The sequence below is a fragment of the Anolis sagrei genome, chromosome 4 (genome assembly GCF_037176765.1).
Source record: "Anolis sagrei isolate rAnoSag1 chromosome 4, rAnoSag1.mat, whole genome shotgun sequence".
NCBI lineage: Eukaryota > Metazoa > Chordata > Lepidosauria > Squamata > Dactyloidae > Anolis > Anolis sagrei.
This window is the reverse complement of record NC_090024.1, coordinates 216,967,843-216,983,559: the sequence shown is the minus strand read 5'-3', so window position 1 is coordinate 216,983,559 and position 15,717 is coordinate 216,967,843. Positions and strand designations below refer to the sequence as shown.

Below are 15,717 nucleotides of genomic sequence, written 5' to 3'. Positions count from 1 at the left end.
GGGTACGATGTAGCCTTCTCCTTCTATCTTCCACAGTTTTGTAAGGAGAGTTGGAGTGGACAAACTTTGCTCCTTGACATAGTTTTCTGTGGCTGTTTCTCATGCTACCCTAATTTGCCTGTTTGAAAATATAGTCAGAGACAAATACTTTAATGCAGAAATGCAAAGCACATTATGGTCAGGAAATCCCAGAAAATTCTACTTCAGCATGTTGGAAATGAAATGAACCACCACATCACGAAAGAAAACAGATTACTGTGCTAAATGCACCAGGTGATGCAATTTCCCTGTTTCCTTTGGCCACAAGCATTGATGAGTCAAACGGACAAGGTCTTGCTCACCTTCATCAATCCTCATTCGGGATTTTCCTACTTCCTTATACTATTTTTGGGTTCAAATTGTTGAACCTATTGCCAGAGTGTGAGCTTAAGTCTGGATCAGATACCCAATAAGCCCTTGAGAGATACCGTATTAAACTCAACTGTTTTGCCCTATGTTTCCTCTTTTCACTGGCAGCTGCTGTTTAGGTTTTTCTTATCACTGACTTTATGAAGTAAGTCATTAAATGGAAAGGGCCAAAGGCTAAATCTCAGACCTTCTGTTTACAACGTGTGTGCTTTTTACTAAGCCACGATCCCTTCCACACTTCCACAATCTGTTCCTGAATATATGGGCAAAAGAAACAGTCACTTTGATTGGCCGGAGTAATGCATTCCCTTCCAAATTTTGCAAGGTTGAGGATGGACATTTATGCATCACAGGCAAACGAAGACGTAAGAACTGCAAAAGTATCATGTGGGCACGTATATATCAGGCATGAGCAAACTTCGGCCCTCCAGGTGTTTTGGACTTCAACTCACACAATTCCTAACAGTCGGTAAAGGTTTCCCCTGACATTAAGTCTAGTTGTGTCCGACTCTGGGGTGGTGGTGCTCATTTCCATTTCTAAGCTGAAGAGCCAGCATTGTCCATAGACTCCTCCTAGGTCATGTGGCTGTAATGACTGCATAGAGTGCCATTACCTTCCCACAGAAGTGGTACCTATTGATCTCACTTTTGAATGTTTTAGGACTTCTAAGTTGGCAGAAGCTGGGGCTAACAGTGGGAGCTCAGCCCACTCTCCAGATTCAAACCAGCAACCGTTAGTTCAGCAGTTCAGCAGTTTAACCCCTTGTGCCACTTTTGGGGGGCCTTAACAGTCGGTAAGCTGGCTGGGATTTCTGGGAGTTGAAGTCCAAAACATCTAGAGGGCCCAAGTTTGCCCGTGCCTGATATATAAGATATTGTAATTTAACTAGAAATACCAGAAGGTTCAACAAGTATGGCAGATTGTGACCAAGCGACCTGTTCAGGACCATTGATGGTCAACAGACTTGGATTGTTCAATCTTTCAAACATAGGCCCTATCTATAGGATGCAGTTTAACTGCATAGAAGTACATCGTATAGTAAGATAGATTGGTATAATGGAGTTAAACTGCATCCTATGGCAGTGTAGATGGGGCCAAAATGAGAGGTGTTTCCTTCCTATTAAAGCTGGAGTTTTCTAAATACAGGAGTTTGCGTGTCCTGTAATTTAGCCATGGGTTTCTCCGTAAAATTAACATCCTCATCAATATAAATGACCTGATATTTATTTATTTACTGTATTTGTACACCGCCTTTCTCAGCCCGTAGGCAACTGAGAGTTTAAATAGATTATATTTAAACATTATATATATATATATATATATATATATTTAAACATAATCTATTTAAATATACTTAAACATAATATATTTAATATATTTAAACATAATATATTTAAAAATAATATATATATTTAAAAACATTTAAACAGATTAGCAGCTGCTTTGATTGTTAGGCTTTTGATTGTTAGCATTTCCATTCAGTCTCTTATTTCGAAAACCTGGCAATTTTACTGGCACATCTACACTGTGGAATTAACGCAGTTCGACACCACTTTAACTGCAGTGGCTCAATGCTATAAATTATAGTTTAGTCAGGCAGCAGAGACGGCTAAAGGCCTTGAAAAACTACAAATCCCAGGTTTTCATCACATTGAGCAGTTAGAGCAGCGTCGAACTGCGTTAACTCCACAGTGCAGACGCTCCCAGGGACTACAATAGAGAACACCTAAGACTATAACTCTTGTGGGTTTTTTCGGGCTATATGGTCATGTTCTAGAGGCATTTCTCCTGACGTTTCGCTGCATCTATGGCAAGCATCCTCAGAGGTAGTGAGGTCTGTTGGAATTAGGAAGATGGGTTTATATATCTGTGGAATGGCTGGGGTGGGGCAAGGAGCTCTTCTCTGCTGGAGCTAGGTGTGAATGTTTCAACTGACCCCCTTCATTAGCATTTGAAGGCCTGGCTGAGCCTGGGAAAATCTTTTGTTGAGAGGTGTTAAGATGTAGATGCAGGCGAAACGTCAGGAGAAATGCCTCTAGAACATGGCCCTATAGCCCGAAAAAACCCACAAGAACCTAGTGATTCCAGCCATGAAAGCCTTCGACAATACTATAACTCTTTATTGTTTCTTTAAAAAGTAAACTCAAAAATTTCCTCACTGCTGTACAGATTGATAAACGGGTCTTATTTTTACCAAGCACAATTGAATTGAACGATACCTATTCAGAAGGAAGAGTGTTTGCCAAATTATGGCCTTCTGGGGTTTTTAAGCCTTCAACTCCCAGCATCCTTCACCCTTGGCCACAGCAGCTGAGGCTTCTGGGAGTTGAAGTCCAAAAGCAACATGGCGGACTAGACTTTGGTAACGGCTCTTTTCTAGCGCCGGTGCGGAGAAACCATAGACGTTCCGGCTAGTAAGTCCAATATGCACTTCCCGTCTGAGTTTGTCCTTCTAGGCAACCGGTGGAGGTTTCTCTATGGCTGCTTCCTGGTGCCGCGATGTTCCTCCATCCAGACGGTATCCGCTCTAGGCGTCCGGCGGCTGGGTAGCTCTGTGGCTGGCTGGGAAGAGGCGAAGGTGAAGGCAGAGAGGGAGTGTGGACTCCTTTTCCGTGGCTGGAATGGAGAGGAGAACCCTGGCCTGGCTGCCACTGAGACCAAGGTAGGGAAGTGGAGGAAAGTTAGAGGGGTAAATGAGAGCAAGGGGAGAGGCTTGGGAGGGATGACTCCTTCCCATATTTGTACTGATGAGGAGGATGATAATACTAATGAGGGTTTCCTCTCCTGGCTTTTGCTCAAGTCAGGATTTGTTGTTGTTGTTGTTGTTTGACTTCAAGTCCTCTCTGACTGATAGCAAACCTATCACAGATCTTTCCCTTCCTCTGAGGGTGCATCTACACCAGGTATGGGCAAACTTGGGCCCTCCAAGTGTTTTGGACTTCAACTCCCACAATTCCTAACAGCCTACTGGCTGTTAGGAATTGTGGGAGTTGAAGTCCAAAACACTTGGAGGGCCCAAGTTTGCCCATACCTATTCTATACAGTTTGACACCACTTTAATAACATAATATAATGTAATATAATATATAATATTGCAGGAGTTGAAGTCCAAAACACCTGGAGGGCCCAAGTGTTCATTGGGCCCTCCAGTTCATTGGGACTGCTCATTGGAGGGAAGGATACTAGAGACAAAGTTGAAGTACTTTGGCCACATCATGAGGAGACAGCAAATCCTGGAGAAGACAATTATGCTGGGGAAAGTGGAAGGCAAAAGGAAGAGGGGCCGACCAAGGGCAAGATGGATGGATGGCATCCTTGAAGTGACTGGACTGACCTTGAAGGAGCTGGGGGTGGTGACGGCCGACAGGGAGCTCTGGCATGGGCTGGTCCATGAGGTCACGAAGAGTCAGAGATGACTGAACGAATGAACAACAACAATATATTATATTGTATATAATATTGTGGGAGTTGAAGTCCAAAACACCCAAGTTTGCCCATACCTATTCTATATAGTTTGACACCACTTTAATAATATAATATAATGTAATATAATATATTGTATATAATATTACAGGAGTTGAAGTCCAAAACACTTGGAGGGCCCAAGTTTGCCCATACCTATTCTATACAGTTTGACACCACTTTGATAATATAATATAATATATTGTATATAATATATAATATTGTGGGAGTTGAAGTCCAAAACGCTTGGAGGGCCCAAGTTTGCCCATACCTATTCGATACAGTTTGACACCACTTTAAGAATATAATATAATGTAATATAATATATAATATTGCGGGAGTTGAAGTCCAAAACACCTGGAGGGTCCAAGTTTGCCCATACCTATTCTATACAGTTTGACACCACTTTAATAATATAATATAATGTAATATAATATGTTGTATATAATATATAATATTGCGGGAGTTGAAGTCCAAAACACCGGGAGGGTCCAAGTTTGCCCATACCTATTCTATACAGTTTGACACCACTGTAATAATACTATATAATGTAATATATTATATTGTATATAATATATATAATATTGCAGGAGTTGAAGTCCAAAACACCTGGAGGGTCCAAGTTTTCCCATACCTATTCTATACAGTTTACAGTTTGACACCACTTTAATAATATAATATAATGTAATATATTATATTGTATATAAAATTGCGGGAGTTGAAGTCCAAAACACCTGGAGGGTCCAAGTTTGCCCATACCTATTCTGTACAGTTTGACACAACTTTAATAATATAATATAATGTAATATAATATGTTGTATATAAATAAAATATTTTTAATATTATTTATTTATTTATCATGTCATCAGCAACCATAACATTGTATTACATTTCTAGCAGAACAAAATAAACAAACAGATTAAAAAACCACAAATTTTGCAAACTTGGTAGTTGATTAAATGTCCTTTGACCAGTATCTGGCCACTTGAAGTGCCTCTGGTGTTGCCGCAAGAAGGTCCTCCATTGTGCATGTAGCAGGGCTCAGGTTGCATTGCAGCAGGTGGTCAGTGGTTTGCTCTTCTCCGCACTCGCATGATATTATAATGTAATACAATATAATACTAATAATAATAATATGGTATAATAATATTTTATGTCACATGTAATATTACTAATAATATTACAATATAATGGTATAGTGCAATATAGTAATATATTACTGATATTGTACTATGCTAATAATATAATGTATTGTGTGTGTGTGTGTGTGTGTGTGTGTGTATGTATGTATGTATGTATAGAGAGAGAAAGCCACTCTGAGTCCCCTTCGGGGTGAGAAGGATGGCATATAAATGTCATAAATAAATAAATAAATAAATTTAATTGCCATAGCTCAATGCTATGGAACCCTGGGATTTCTAGTTCAAACACATCCACACTAGCACGACACTTGTGTAAGACCAGAAATAGAGACAGATCTCGAAATGGAGATTAGGATCCCCATCTATTCTTGTGGTGATTTTTGTAAGTGGATCTCTGTGTTGACATCAAAGGTTGCCACTTTATTTTCCTTGTATTTTCACATACACACATATCTTCTTAATGACAGGAAGTAAACGAAAGGCCAGACTCCTTCTCTGTTTTGATTCCTCGTCAAGGTTAAAATACAGGAAAGAAAGTCTTGTCACAAAAGCAAATAGCCTTGTGAGGCCCCTTCTACACTGCAATATAATCCAGACTGTCCAAAAAGATAATCCACCTTATCTGCTTTGAACTGAATTGTATGAGTCTACACTGCCATATAATCCTGTTCGAAGCAGATAATCTGGATTTGTTATGGCAGTGTAGAAGGGTCCATCGTGCATCTGTTCATATGTTGGTTGGTAAATTAATACAGTCCCACTAAATTGAGGGACCTTCCACACAGCAATATAATCCAAGATATAAAGCAAGATAATCCACAGTATCTGCTTTGAACTGAGTTTTATGGTAGTGTGAACTCAGGACCCTTCTAGACAGGCCTTTTATCCCAGGATCTGATCCCAGGTTTTCTGTTTATCCCAGATTATTTGGCAGTGCAGACTCATATAATCTAGTTTAAAGCAGAAAACCTGGGATCAGATCCTGGGATAAACGGCCTGTCTGGAAGGGCCCTGTGTCCACACTGCCATATAACAGTTCAAAGCAGATCATGTGGGATTTTCTACAGCTGTGTGGAAGGGGCCTGACAGTCATGCAGTCTTTCTTTTTAAAATGGCATGCTGGTTTTGTAAGAATTTGGCAGTCTAAATACAAAGATGACCTCAGATTTGCTTCATCACATACAGTCTCCCCCCAACACACGCCAAACTTGTATTGATGTTTTAAGATATGACTGACATTAGTACTGAAATTAGTAATGACATTTGTCAAAGAGCTGTCTGTGGTATTGTGGTTTTAAAGTTTAGCACCCCAGAATCCATTGAAACCAGCTGCAAGACTGAAAGCAGTTAGTTCATCAGAGGTCTGTAAAGTATTTATATTCACCCTCCGTAAAGTCTCTGATCCTAATTCCTGTATTAGTCCTACATAACTCCCATCATATGTTTATATTGTAGAATCTATAGAGCAGTCCCCAGGTGTTTTGGCCTACAACTCCCAGAAATCCCAGCCAGTTTACCAGCTGTTTGGATTTCTGGGAGTTGAAGGCCAAACATCTGGGGATCCATAGGTTGAGAACCACTGCTATAGAGTATCTCTGATCAAGTGTGGTATACTGAGTTTCTAAAAAAGCTGATATGTCTCTTAAGAGAGTAATTCACCAGGTATAGCTTCTGCTATCACAGTGTGACAGTAACAGTATAACACAGCTTTTCAAAGCACAGGATCTCCATTAGAGTTTGCATCTGATAATAGTGATTTCTGCCTTCCTTATGATTTGATGTAATAATTCTGAGGGTTTAGACTAAGGATCCTTCCACACAGCCACATAATTCAGAATATCAAGGCAGAATATCCCATAATATCTGCTTTGAACTGGGTTATCTGAGTCCACACTGCCATATATTCCAGTTCAAAGCAGAAGATGTGGAATTTTATTCAGTGGTGTGAAAAAAAAACCCAGGTTTCCTCATTTGATTTACCACAATCTGCATTAAGTAAGTTGCTTTGAGTTCTGGTTCTGCGGGAAAAGATGGGATGCAAATGAAGATGATGAGGATAAGTCCTTTTCATAAAGAACAAGAGTAGTATCACAGATACCATGTCTTGAAAACTCTTTGCAAGGCCACTTATGGCCAAATACATATGGACAGCGATAACATCCACAAGATGGTTGGGAGCATGGGATGAGTTATGTTGGTGAAGCCTAAGTAAATTAGTGATACAAGTCAAAGCAAAATCTCAATGACTACAATAAGACCTCCCCCCATGCCACTTGAAATATATATAGGATTTTAGCTTGACTACAGCCCCAGACACAATTACAAAGGGATAAGACTCATTATCCACAGTTGTGGTTACTTCTGGGAAAACATGCATAGGATTAATTTGAAAAACTTTGCCTATTAATAATTGTAGGTGGCAATAAAATTATTTGCATGTCTTCAGAGAAGTGAATACATTAAGCTGAACAGATCATATTTCTAGGTACATGGCTCTATGGGTGCAATTTAATTCTCAATACTCCCAACATATGTCATAATATTGATAGACATATCATCTCTGAACCAAGAAATGATGGAAGAAAAGGTTGCTGTCTACTTTAACCAAGATAGCTAAATGAAAGAACCTATTTCTACAGAAGCAATGTTCTTCTGATTATCAGGTGTTTCTGAATGGTAAACCTTTCTTCCTTGGTCCTTAATTGTATGCCTTGAATGGCATTTGTTTGACAACTCTTAGAGATCCAGTCATGTATCTATATTACCATTAAGATCCCAAAAGGCAATACTGTATTTACTATTTTTTTAATCCTCCTGCTCCTCATTTAAATGTTATGATTTTTTTCTGAAGAATGAGATTTTATGGAAATTCTAATTTTACTAAATATATTGATGTAATCCTCTATGTTAAATATGTTCTAAACTGGCCCAGATCTCTATGCTTGAGTGTCTTAAAAGTATATATTTTGGAAAAATAATCCTACAGTGCATACTCACCCAATATCACTTTATGATCCAGTTTCTGTGCTGTCACTTCCAATGCCACCTATGCAACTTTTCATTTCTTCTAAAGATCTAATAGGTTACTTGTGCCTGCTTATAAGGGGCCTTCCTTTAAAACTAAAATTGGAAAATGATTTTAGTAAGAAGACACTGAGGATTTTTATCAGTTTTGTATGGTTTTTATATTATTTGCTAAATGTTTTTTAAAATTGTATTTTATGTTGTTGGGGGCATCGAATTGTGCCGATTGCAAACAGCCTTGAGCCGCCTTCAGGCTGAGAAAGGCAGTATATAAATACAGTAAATAAATAAATAACTATGCCAAGAAGTAGCACAATTATGAATGAACCATCAAGGAGACTAAGTTCATCCAGGGAGGCCCTGCTCTCAGTCCCACCACCTTCGCAAGTGTGACTGGTGGGGATGGGGGACAGGGCCTTCTCAGTGGTGGCCCCTCGGCTGTGGAACTCCCTCCCCAATGAGATCAGATTAGCCCCCTCCCTGCTATCCTTTTGGAAAAAATTCAAAGCGTGGTTGTGGGACCAAGTCTTTGAGCAGTGATTTTATGTGATCGTCAATAGACTGACTTTGGACTATGATTGGACTGTGATTCTGAACTGGTGGAACTTGTTTACATGAATGTTTTAATAATTGATTTTAACTGTTGTTTTAACTGTAACTGTTTTATAATCTAAGTATTGGCTGAACTACCCTGAGTCTCCTTTGGTGGTGAGAAGGATGGGGCACAAATGCAATAAATAAATAAATAAATAAATACCAAAGGATTCCAGTGCTAGTCTTGAGTTTTGATGAATGGATAGACTGGAGATTTCTTCCACAAACAGTCTGAAGTGACACATTGTTCTCTTTCCTTTCAGGTGCTGATGGATGATCTCTCTCCATGGTCTAGAAGCCTTGACATGTGCACTTGATTATTTAACTTCACTGGATTGTGTATAGTCAGCCAGCCGGCTTCTGCTGTAAGGATGGCTCCTCAGTTCCGCAGTTACGTCTGGGATCCTGCTCTTATTCTCTCACAGATTGTGCTGATGCAGGCCATTTACTACAGCTCTCTGGGACTCTGGTTGGCTCTGGTGGACAGCTTGGTTCAAAACAGTCCTTCCCTTGACCAGATTTTCAGTTATGAGGTAAAACATTCTTTTTGGGGAGGGCATATGGATGAAATCTGCATAGTTACGGGTGAATCAGAAGGCTTTGGGGAAAATGCTGCAAGTGTATGTGATTGTTTCCATCAGTTACATTTCATTTCCAAAAGAAATCCTTGAGAGAAAATACAATACCTGTAATCCAGTTTGCTTTCCTGCTCCCTTCAGATGAAGAGAGGGCAGCCTGAGAAAGAAGGAAAAAGGAAATAAACTAATCAACAAAGGAAAAGTTTCATGTTTTCCCTACCTCAGCTCTGGTTTAGTTCAAAATGGGCAGAGAGAAAGACATTGGGGTATAATGTTCATATAATGGGTGAATTATGGCAAATTGGCAAGTTTCTTTTTCCCAGTTGTCTAACAAGAGAGCCAACTAAAACCACGTATAGACACCCATACAGTTGCTGAAAAATAATGTTTGAGTAGAACCAGGAATTGATTTTGTGTGTGTGTATGAGAGAGAGCTTTTTTGAAGTCTGATTCTGGTTTGTTGGTTTTTGCCATCAAACTTTAACTTCTGCCACCCTTTGAAATGAGAGACCTCCCAAGAGCACTGCTTAGCAAGCAGTAGACTTGGGGCTATGTTTTCCTTTATTGAATTTACCCTCATGTAGTCTAGCCTTTTTATGTTTCTGCTGCCTTCTGCATTATAAGCATTGTCATCTTCCCAGTGAGTCACGTCATCTCATGATATGTCTCAAATGCAACAGCTTCGGTTTAGTCATCTTGTCTTCAAGTGAGAGCTCTGGCCTTATTTACTCTGAGACCTATTTGTTTGTCTTTTAGGGAGTCCATTCTGTCCTACACCAGATTTCAAATTAATGGATTTTCTTTCTGTAATATTTCTTCATTGTTCAGCTTTCATATATCTTAAACTGCACAGCCCTGGAGTTCGTTGGGGTGCTAATTCAGAAAATTGCATTAGATAGACCGCATCAGCTGTAGTTTCTTAGATGAGGTTATTATGCTTTTTTATGGGAGAGCAAATAAAGACTGGTATATGACATATTTTCTGTATCTCAAAAAAATAGAGATAATAGAGAAAACTGGTGTAATTTTTGGCATCAGCAGCTCAGATATATTCATGAACAGGGGTAACATCTGAGGCACCAAAATGTGTGTTGGCCAGTGTTGTTCTTTTCCTGATACACTCTTTCCTTGTGACTAGAATACAGACAAGAGTATTTCCACTGTCTGGACTTTTGTTTTGTATTCTAAATCTGGAGGCACGTTTTCATTAGAATTTGGATGAATTCTGTTTGTATAGCATAAAAATGGCTATATTAATATGCCATCATGTTCATGGTTCCACTCCACTTTCTAGAATTGCAGATTCTTTACCAAAAGGTTTACTTTGAAGGGATCTGTCATTGTTTCACCTGTTCTGCTTAGTCCTCAGTGTATTGTTCTCCATTTTTTTTCATTGTGTCCTGACTATAAACATACTTTTGTTTGATACGCAAACCCAACTTTTGAATTCCCTTTGTCCTCAGAGATCTTGTAGAAGATGTCTCTTGTTCCTTCCTTTTTGTTGTTGTCTTTTCTTTTCTTTTCTTTTTTTTTTTTTGCTTTTATCTTTGCTTATTACATTCCCTATGTCCTTGTGTACAAGTTGCTGAACAATTGCATTAAGGATTCTGTTTCTACTTCTGTCAGTTTCACTTGTTTTTCATCTTTCTTCAACGGTTTGAAGAGTTTCATCAGCAATCCATTGTGACTTTTCTTTTCTTTTGACTATATGCAAGACCTTTTTGCATAATCATCTTACATATCTGTTTTTACATGGTCTTTACATACTATTTTGGGACTGTGATTGATTTATTGCTCTTCTGTGTTGCAAATTTTGACGTTATCCTATATCATAGTCTGCTCCTCATAGAATCATAGAATCAAAGAGTTGGAAGAGACCTCATGGGCCATCCAGTCCAACCCCCTGCCAAGAAGCAGGAATATTGCATTCAAATCACCCCTGACAGATGGCCATCCAGCCTCTGTTTAAAAGCTTCCAAAGAAGGAGCCTCCACCACACTCCGGGGCAGAGAGTTCCACTGCTGAACGGCCCTCACAGTCAGGAAGTTCTTCCTCATGTTCAGATGGAATCTCCTCTCTTGTAGTTTGAAGCCATTGTTCCGCGTCCTAGTCTCCAGGGAAGCAGAAAACAAGCTTGCTCCCTCCTCTCTGTGGCTTCCTCTCACATATTTATACATGGCTATCATATCCCCTCTCAGCCTTCTCTTCTTCAGGCTAAACATGCCCAGCTCCTTTAGCCACTCCTCATAGAGCTTGTTCTCCTCATCTTGGTTTTGCATAGATAATGAAATTACTCCTTCTTCTGCTTCCCATTGCTCAGGACTCTTCCAGACAGGCCCTATATCCTAGGATCGGATCCCAGGTTTTCTGTTTATCCCAGATTATCTGGCAGTGGGGACTCATATAATCCAGTTTAAAGCAGAAAACCGGGGATCAGATCCTGGGATATAGGGCATGGATGGAAGGGCCCTCATCATTCAGGGGTACAAATTTAAATTTCATTTTTAAAGAAGAGGTACATCGAATTTCAACATGGAATCCTCTGGCAAGGCTTCCACAGAACACCGTTTGGAAACTGCTGTTCTTGAGCATCTGTTACCTTGGAAACTCTATGATGAAATTGTTTACTTTCCTTATAGTTGAATGTAGGGTTGGTAAGGGAATAATATAAACACTGAAAACTACAAAAGGCTCTTAAAAGAAACATTTGAAAAAGAAATGATGAAACAATCCCAAAGGAATCAAGAGATATTGCTGGAAAATGAGACCAGCAGATCAGAAGCCACTCAAACTGCCACTGGGGAAGAGCAAAGGACAAGTACAAATAGTGCTGTGTCTAATGATGCAGCTGGACTAATGCTGAAAGAATGTGAACTGCTGATACGCTCAGATGTGAAAGTTCAAAGCTGTACAGCGCATAGAATAAAAACATGGAATGTGGAAAACATGAATCAGAGTAAGCTAGACATTGCAAAGTTTCTTAATACGTTAGAAATGCTTCCACTTTTTACTGTAACTATAAGGATGCAACAGGAAACAATTTCATTGGCTGTTTTCCATAATAAGCTAAGTTAGTTTACAAATTGTACAGATAATTATGCTGAGCCAAATGCTTTCTCCCAAAGCCAAGTTTTCACTTGTTTGTGAAATGACAAGAGGGAAGGGACTGATTGAATCTCACTAGAGGTCCACAGCTGAGTAGCCACCACTGAGAAGGCCCTGTCTCTTGTCCCCACCAGTCGCACCTGCAAAGGTGGTGGTACCAAGAGCAGGGCCTTCCCAGAAGATCTTAACCTCTGGGAAGCTCCAGTTCTCCTTGTCTTCCTACCTTTGAAACAGCAAAATTAAAGATTTGTTCTGTTGAAACTGGATTTCACATCCTTTTAAATGAAATTCAGTCATTGTCAGTCTTTCGGTAATGTGTAAGTATTCTTAATAAGGAATTTATTTGACCCAGTTCTGATTAATTTTGTAAATTTACTTACGCACTCTCTCTTCTAGTCGAATTTGTTTTTCTTTCAGAATTTGAAGAATGTGCTATTTAGACTTTACTGTGGATGACATGTATAGAAACAGAGGGCTCAATGCATCTTGAACCATCTTGTTTATCTTTATAATACTGTACAGGTTTTGGGATTTTCCACCTCACCTGGGAGACTTGCCATGATGGCTTTTATCCTAAATGCACTTACGTGGTAAGTCACCATTTTGATTGCTGACATTTCTAAGAGAAAGTATCTTTAGCAGTGATGAAATCAGGAATTAGACTAGTGCTGAACTGTCCTTTGCGGGAAACAGAGCTATTCAAATGATCTGTGTTGTTTAAAATTGTGAAAATAAGGAATGAAGTGTCTCGTGGAGTTTGGTTGCATAATCTGCTCTGAATGTTACAGTTCCAGAAAAAAACAATAATTATATATGTGTGTGTGTCTTCCTTCACAGTGCCATAGGCTTGCTGTATTTCATTCGACGAGGGAAGCAGTGTTTGGATTTCACTGTCACAGTTCACTTCTTCCACTTGCTGGGCTGCTGGATTTACAACGCACACTTTCCGACTGCTCTAACCTGGTGGCTTGTACATACTGTTTGCACGGCACTCATGGCTGTGATTGGAGAGTACCTCTGTATGAGAACAGAACTGAAGGAAATCCCATTGAATTCAGCCCCTAAATCCAACGTATAGACTGTCAGAGGTACCGCCCCTCACTATCAGCTTTAGCATCTGGGTACTAAGATGTTGTACATGAGAATGCAGTGAAGAAACCCAATAGGTCAATTTGGATGGCTTAAGAAACCTCATTTGGAAGGCTGGGGCTGTAACGCTTCCATGTGCACAAGAGTGTTATTTCAATATCATACCTCTTGCTCCTCGTGTAGACTCATCCATTTTGCTCAAGCGGCACATTCAATGACGGACACCAATAATAGAACCATAGAGCAGACAATGAACTGTTCTTGAGAATTTGTGTGATGATCCCAGCCCGGGTTTTCCGTAACATGGACACCATCTAGGTAGCTGACTCCAGGCAGTTTGCAATGAAAATGTGAGATTGCTTTCCCCCCTGTCCCCGTGATTTACTTCCAACAGTCCTTTGAATTGAAAATCAAGGAGATAAAACAGTATAAGTGGATGTGATGCTGTATTTCTCACTTGGCTGCTGTGGTGCTAGAAGGTTTGGCTAGATTCAGGGAAAAAAGTGATCATATTTATTGGATTGAGAAAAAGAATCTTTGAAAAACGTTTTTAAAAAATCAACTTTTTATTGGGACATTACAATTTATTGACCAGTCAGGATTGCATTGTGGATTAAAGGGTGCTGTTGTATAGAAATGTAATTCAGGGAACCATGATACTGAAACTTTAAATTTACCAGCTCTGAGGAGATAAAGAGTACATAAGACAAGTCAGCCAGCCAGGCAGACTTGTTGACCACATCTGGCTAGGTATTTCTGATTTCAGAATTGGATGGATATGCTTCCAATGAGCCTTTTTTTGTATTACAATGAATGTATTTCCATAAAGATCTGGGACTTTCTGCTTATCACCAGATTCTAATATTTATTAACCAAGGATACGCTTTCTCTGCTGCAGTATATTGTGTGGAAAAATTGCAAAAAATTAGGATTACTACCAAAACTGAATCACATTTAAGAGGAACTTACTCCACACTCAATTTTAGTTGTCTCCTATTAACATAGCTCTGAGTAACTACTTAACTCCCTCCTTTTTCAAGGGAGGGTTAATCTGCAACTCCCAGTTGTAAGTGTTTTGTTTTCATTTCTGCCACTGAACTTCTCCTTGTATGTAAATATCTGTGAACGTCATTAGTTTGTATAAATTATATTGGTAAGTTAATGCTTGGTTTGTAATGAATAGAGGGAACATTTTACAAAGAGAACTTGATAAACCATCTCGCCAAATGTGCCTGTTGGGTTCCATTGATTCTGCACCTGATTGTCTTTTGCAGGTAGAAGCTCTTGTCAAGGTTTCATCTTTTGTTCATTATCCTCAGAAATGGTATTGGGGAAAAAGGCAGGACATTTCCTCCTCAATTTTTACAGTTCAAGAATATCTCTGTCTTGTGTGACTTCAAGTTGTTTCCAAATTATGGTAACCTTATATAGAATCTGAGAGCCCCCGGTGGCGCAACTGAGCTACTGAACTTGCTGACCAAAAGGTCGGTGGTTAAAATCCGGGGAGCGGAGTGAGCTCCCACTGTTAGCCCCAGCTTCTGCTAACCTAGCAGTTTGAAAACATGCAAATATGAATAGATCAATAGGTACCGCTCCGGCGGGAAGGTAACGGCTCTCCATGCAGTCATGCCAGCCACATTATCTTGGAGGCATCTACAGACAATGCTGGCTCTTCAGCTTAGACATGGAGTTGAGCACCACCACCTAGAGTTGGACACGACTAGAATTAATATCAGGGGAAACTTTTACCTTGAATCTATCACAAGGATTTCTTGACATGATTTGTTCATTTGGGGTTTTGCTTTTGTGGTCCTCTGCTCAAAGTCACTGAGTGTGTTTCCATGGATGAGTGTGAATTTAAACCCTATCAGAGTCATAGTCCAACACTCAAAACTGTTACCATGCTGGCTTTCATCAATACAGTTAAGTGACAGTTACTCCTTCTTATATTAGAATATTTTAAAGAACAGTATGTCATCTGGCTTCCACAGGATGGCACTGTTGTCTTCTGAGCAGGGTACAATGTGCAAAAAGGGATTGCTCTTGCTGAACACTGCATATGTAGCCATCTCTTTCCAATAGTTTCTTCTCAATTGAAAACTTTTTTTCTGGCAATTTTTACAACATCATTTCAGTAAATATATAGAGCTTGAAAGTGTTACTCTTTGGAACTATTTTTGTGTGTGTGTCAGGAGTAACTTGAGAAACTGCAAGTCGCTTCTGGTATGAGAGAATTGGCAGTCTGCAAGGACATTGCCCAGGAAACGCCCAGATGTTTTACCATCCTGTGGGAGGCTTCTCTCATGTCCCCGCA

The 15,717-nt window shown here is 39.6% G+C and overlaps 1 protein-coding gene across 1 annotated transcript; it reads left to right on the top strand.

Annotated features, from left to right (window-relative positions):
- The first annotated feature begins 2,881 nt into the window (after positions 1-2,881).
- Positions 2,882-14,630, top strand: SYS1 (SYS1 golgi trafficking protein). Its single transcript, XM_060772208.2, has 4 exons — positions 2,882-3,071; positions 8,895-9,164; positions 12,837-12,904; positions 13,152-14,630. Exons 2-4 carry the CDS (start codon positions 9,003-9,005, stop codon positions 13,390-13,392), a joined length of 471 nt encoding a protein of 156 aa, XP_060628191.1. The 5' UTR covers positions 2,882-3,071; positions 8,895-9,002; the 3' UTR covers positions 13,393-14,630.
- The last annotated feature ends 1,087 nt before the right edge of the window (positions 14,631-15,717 follow it).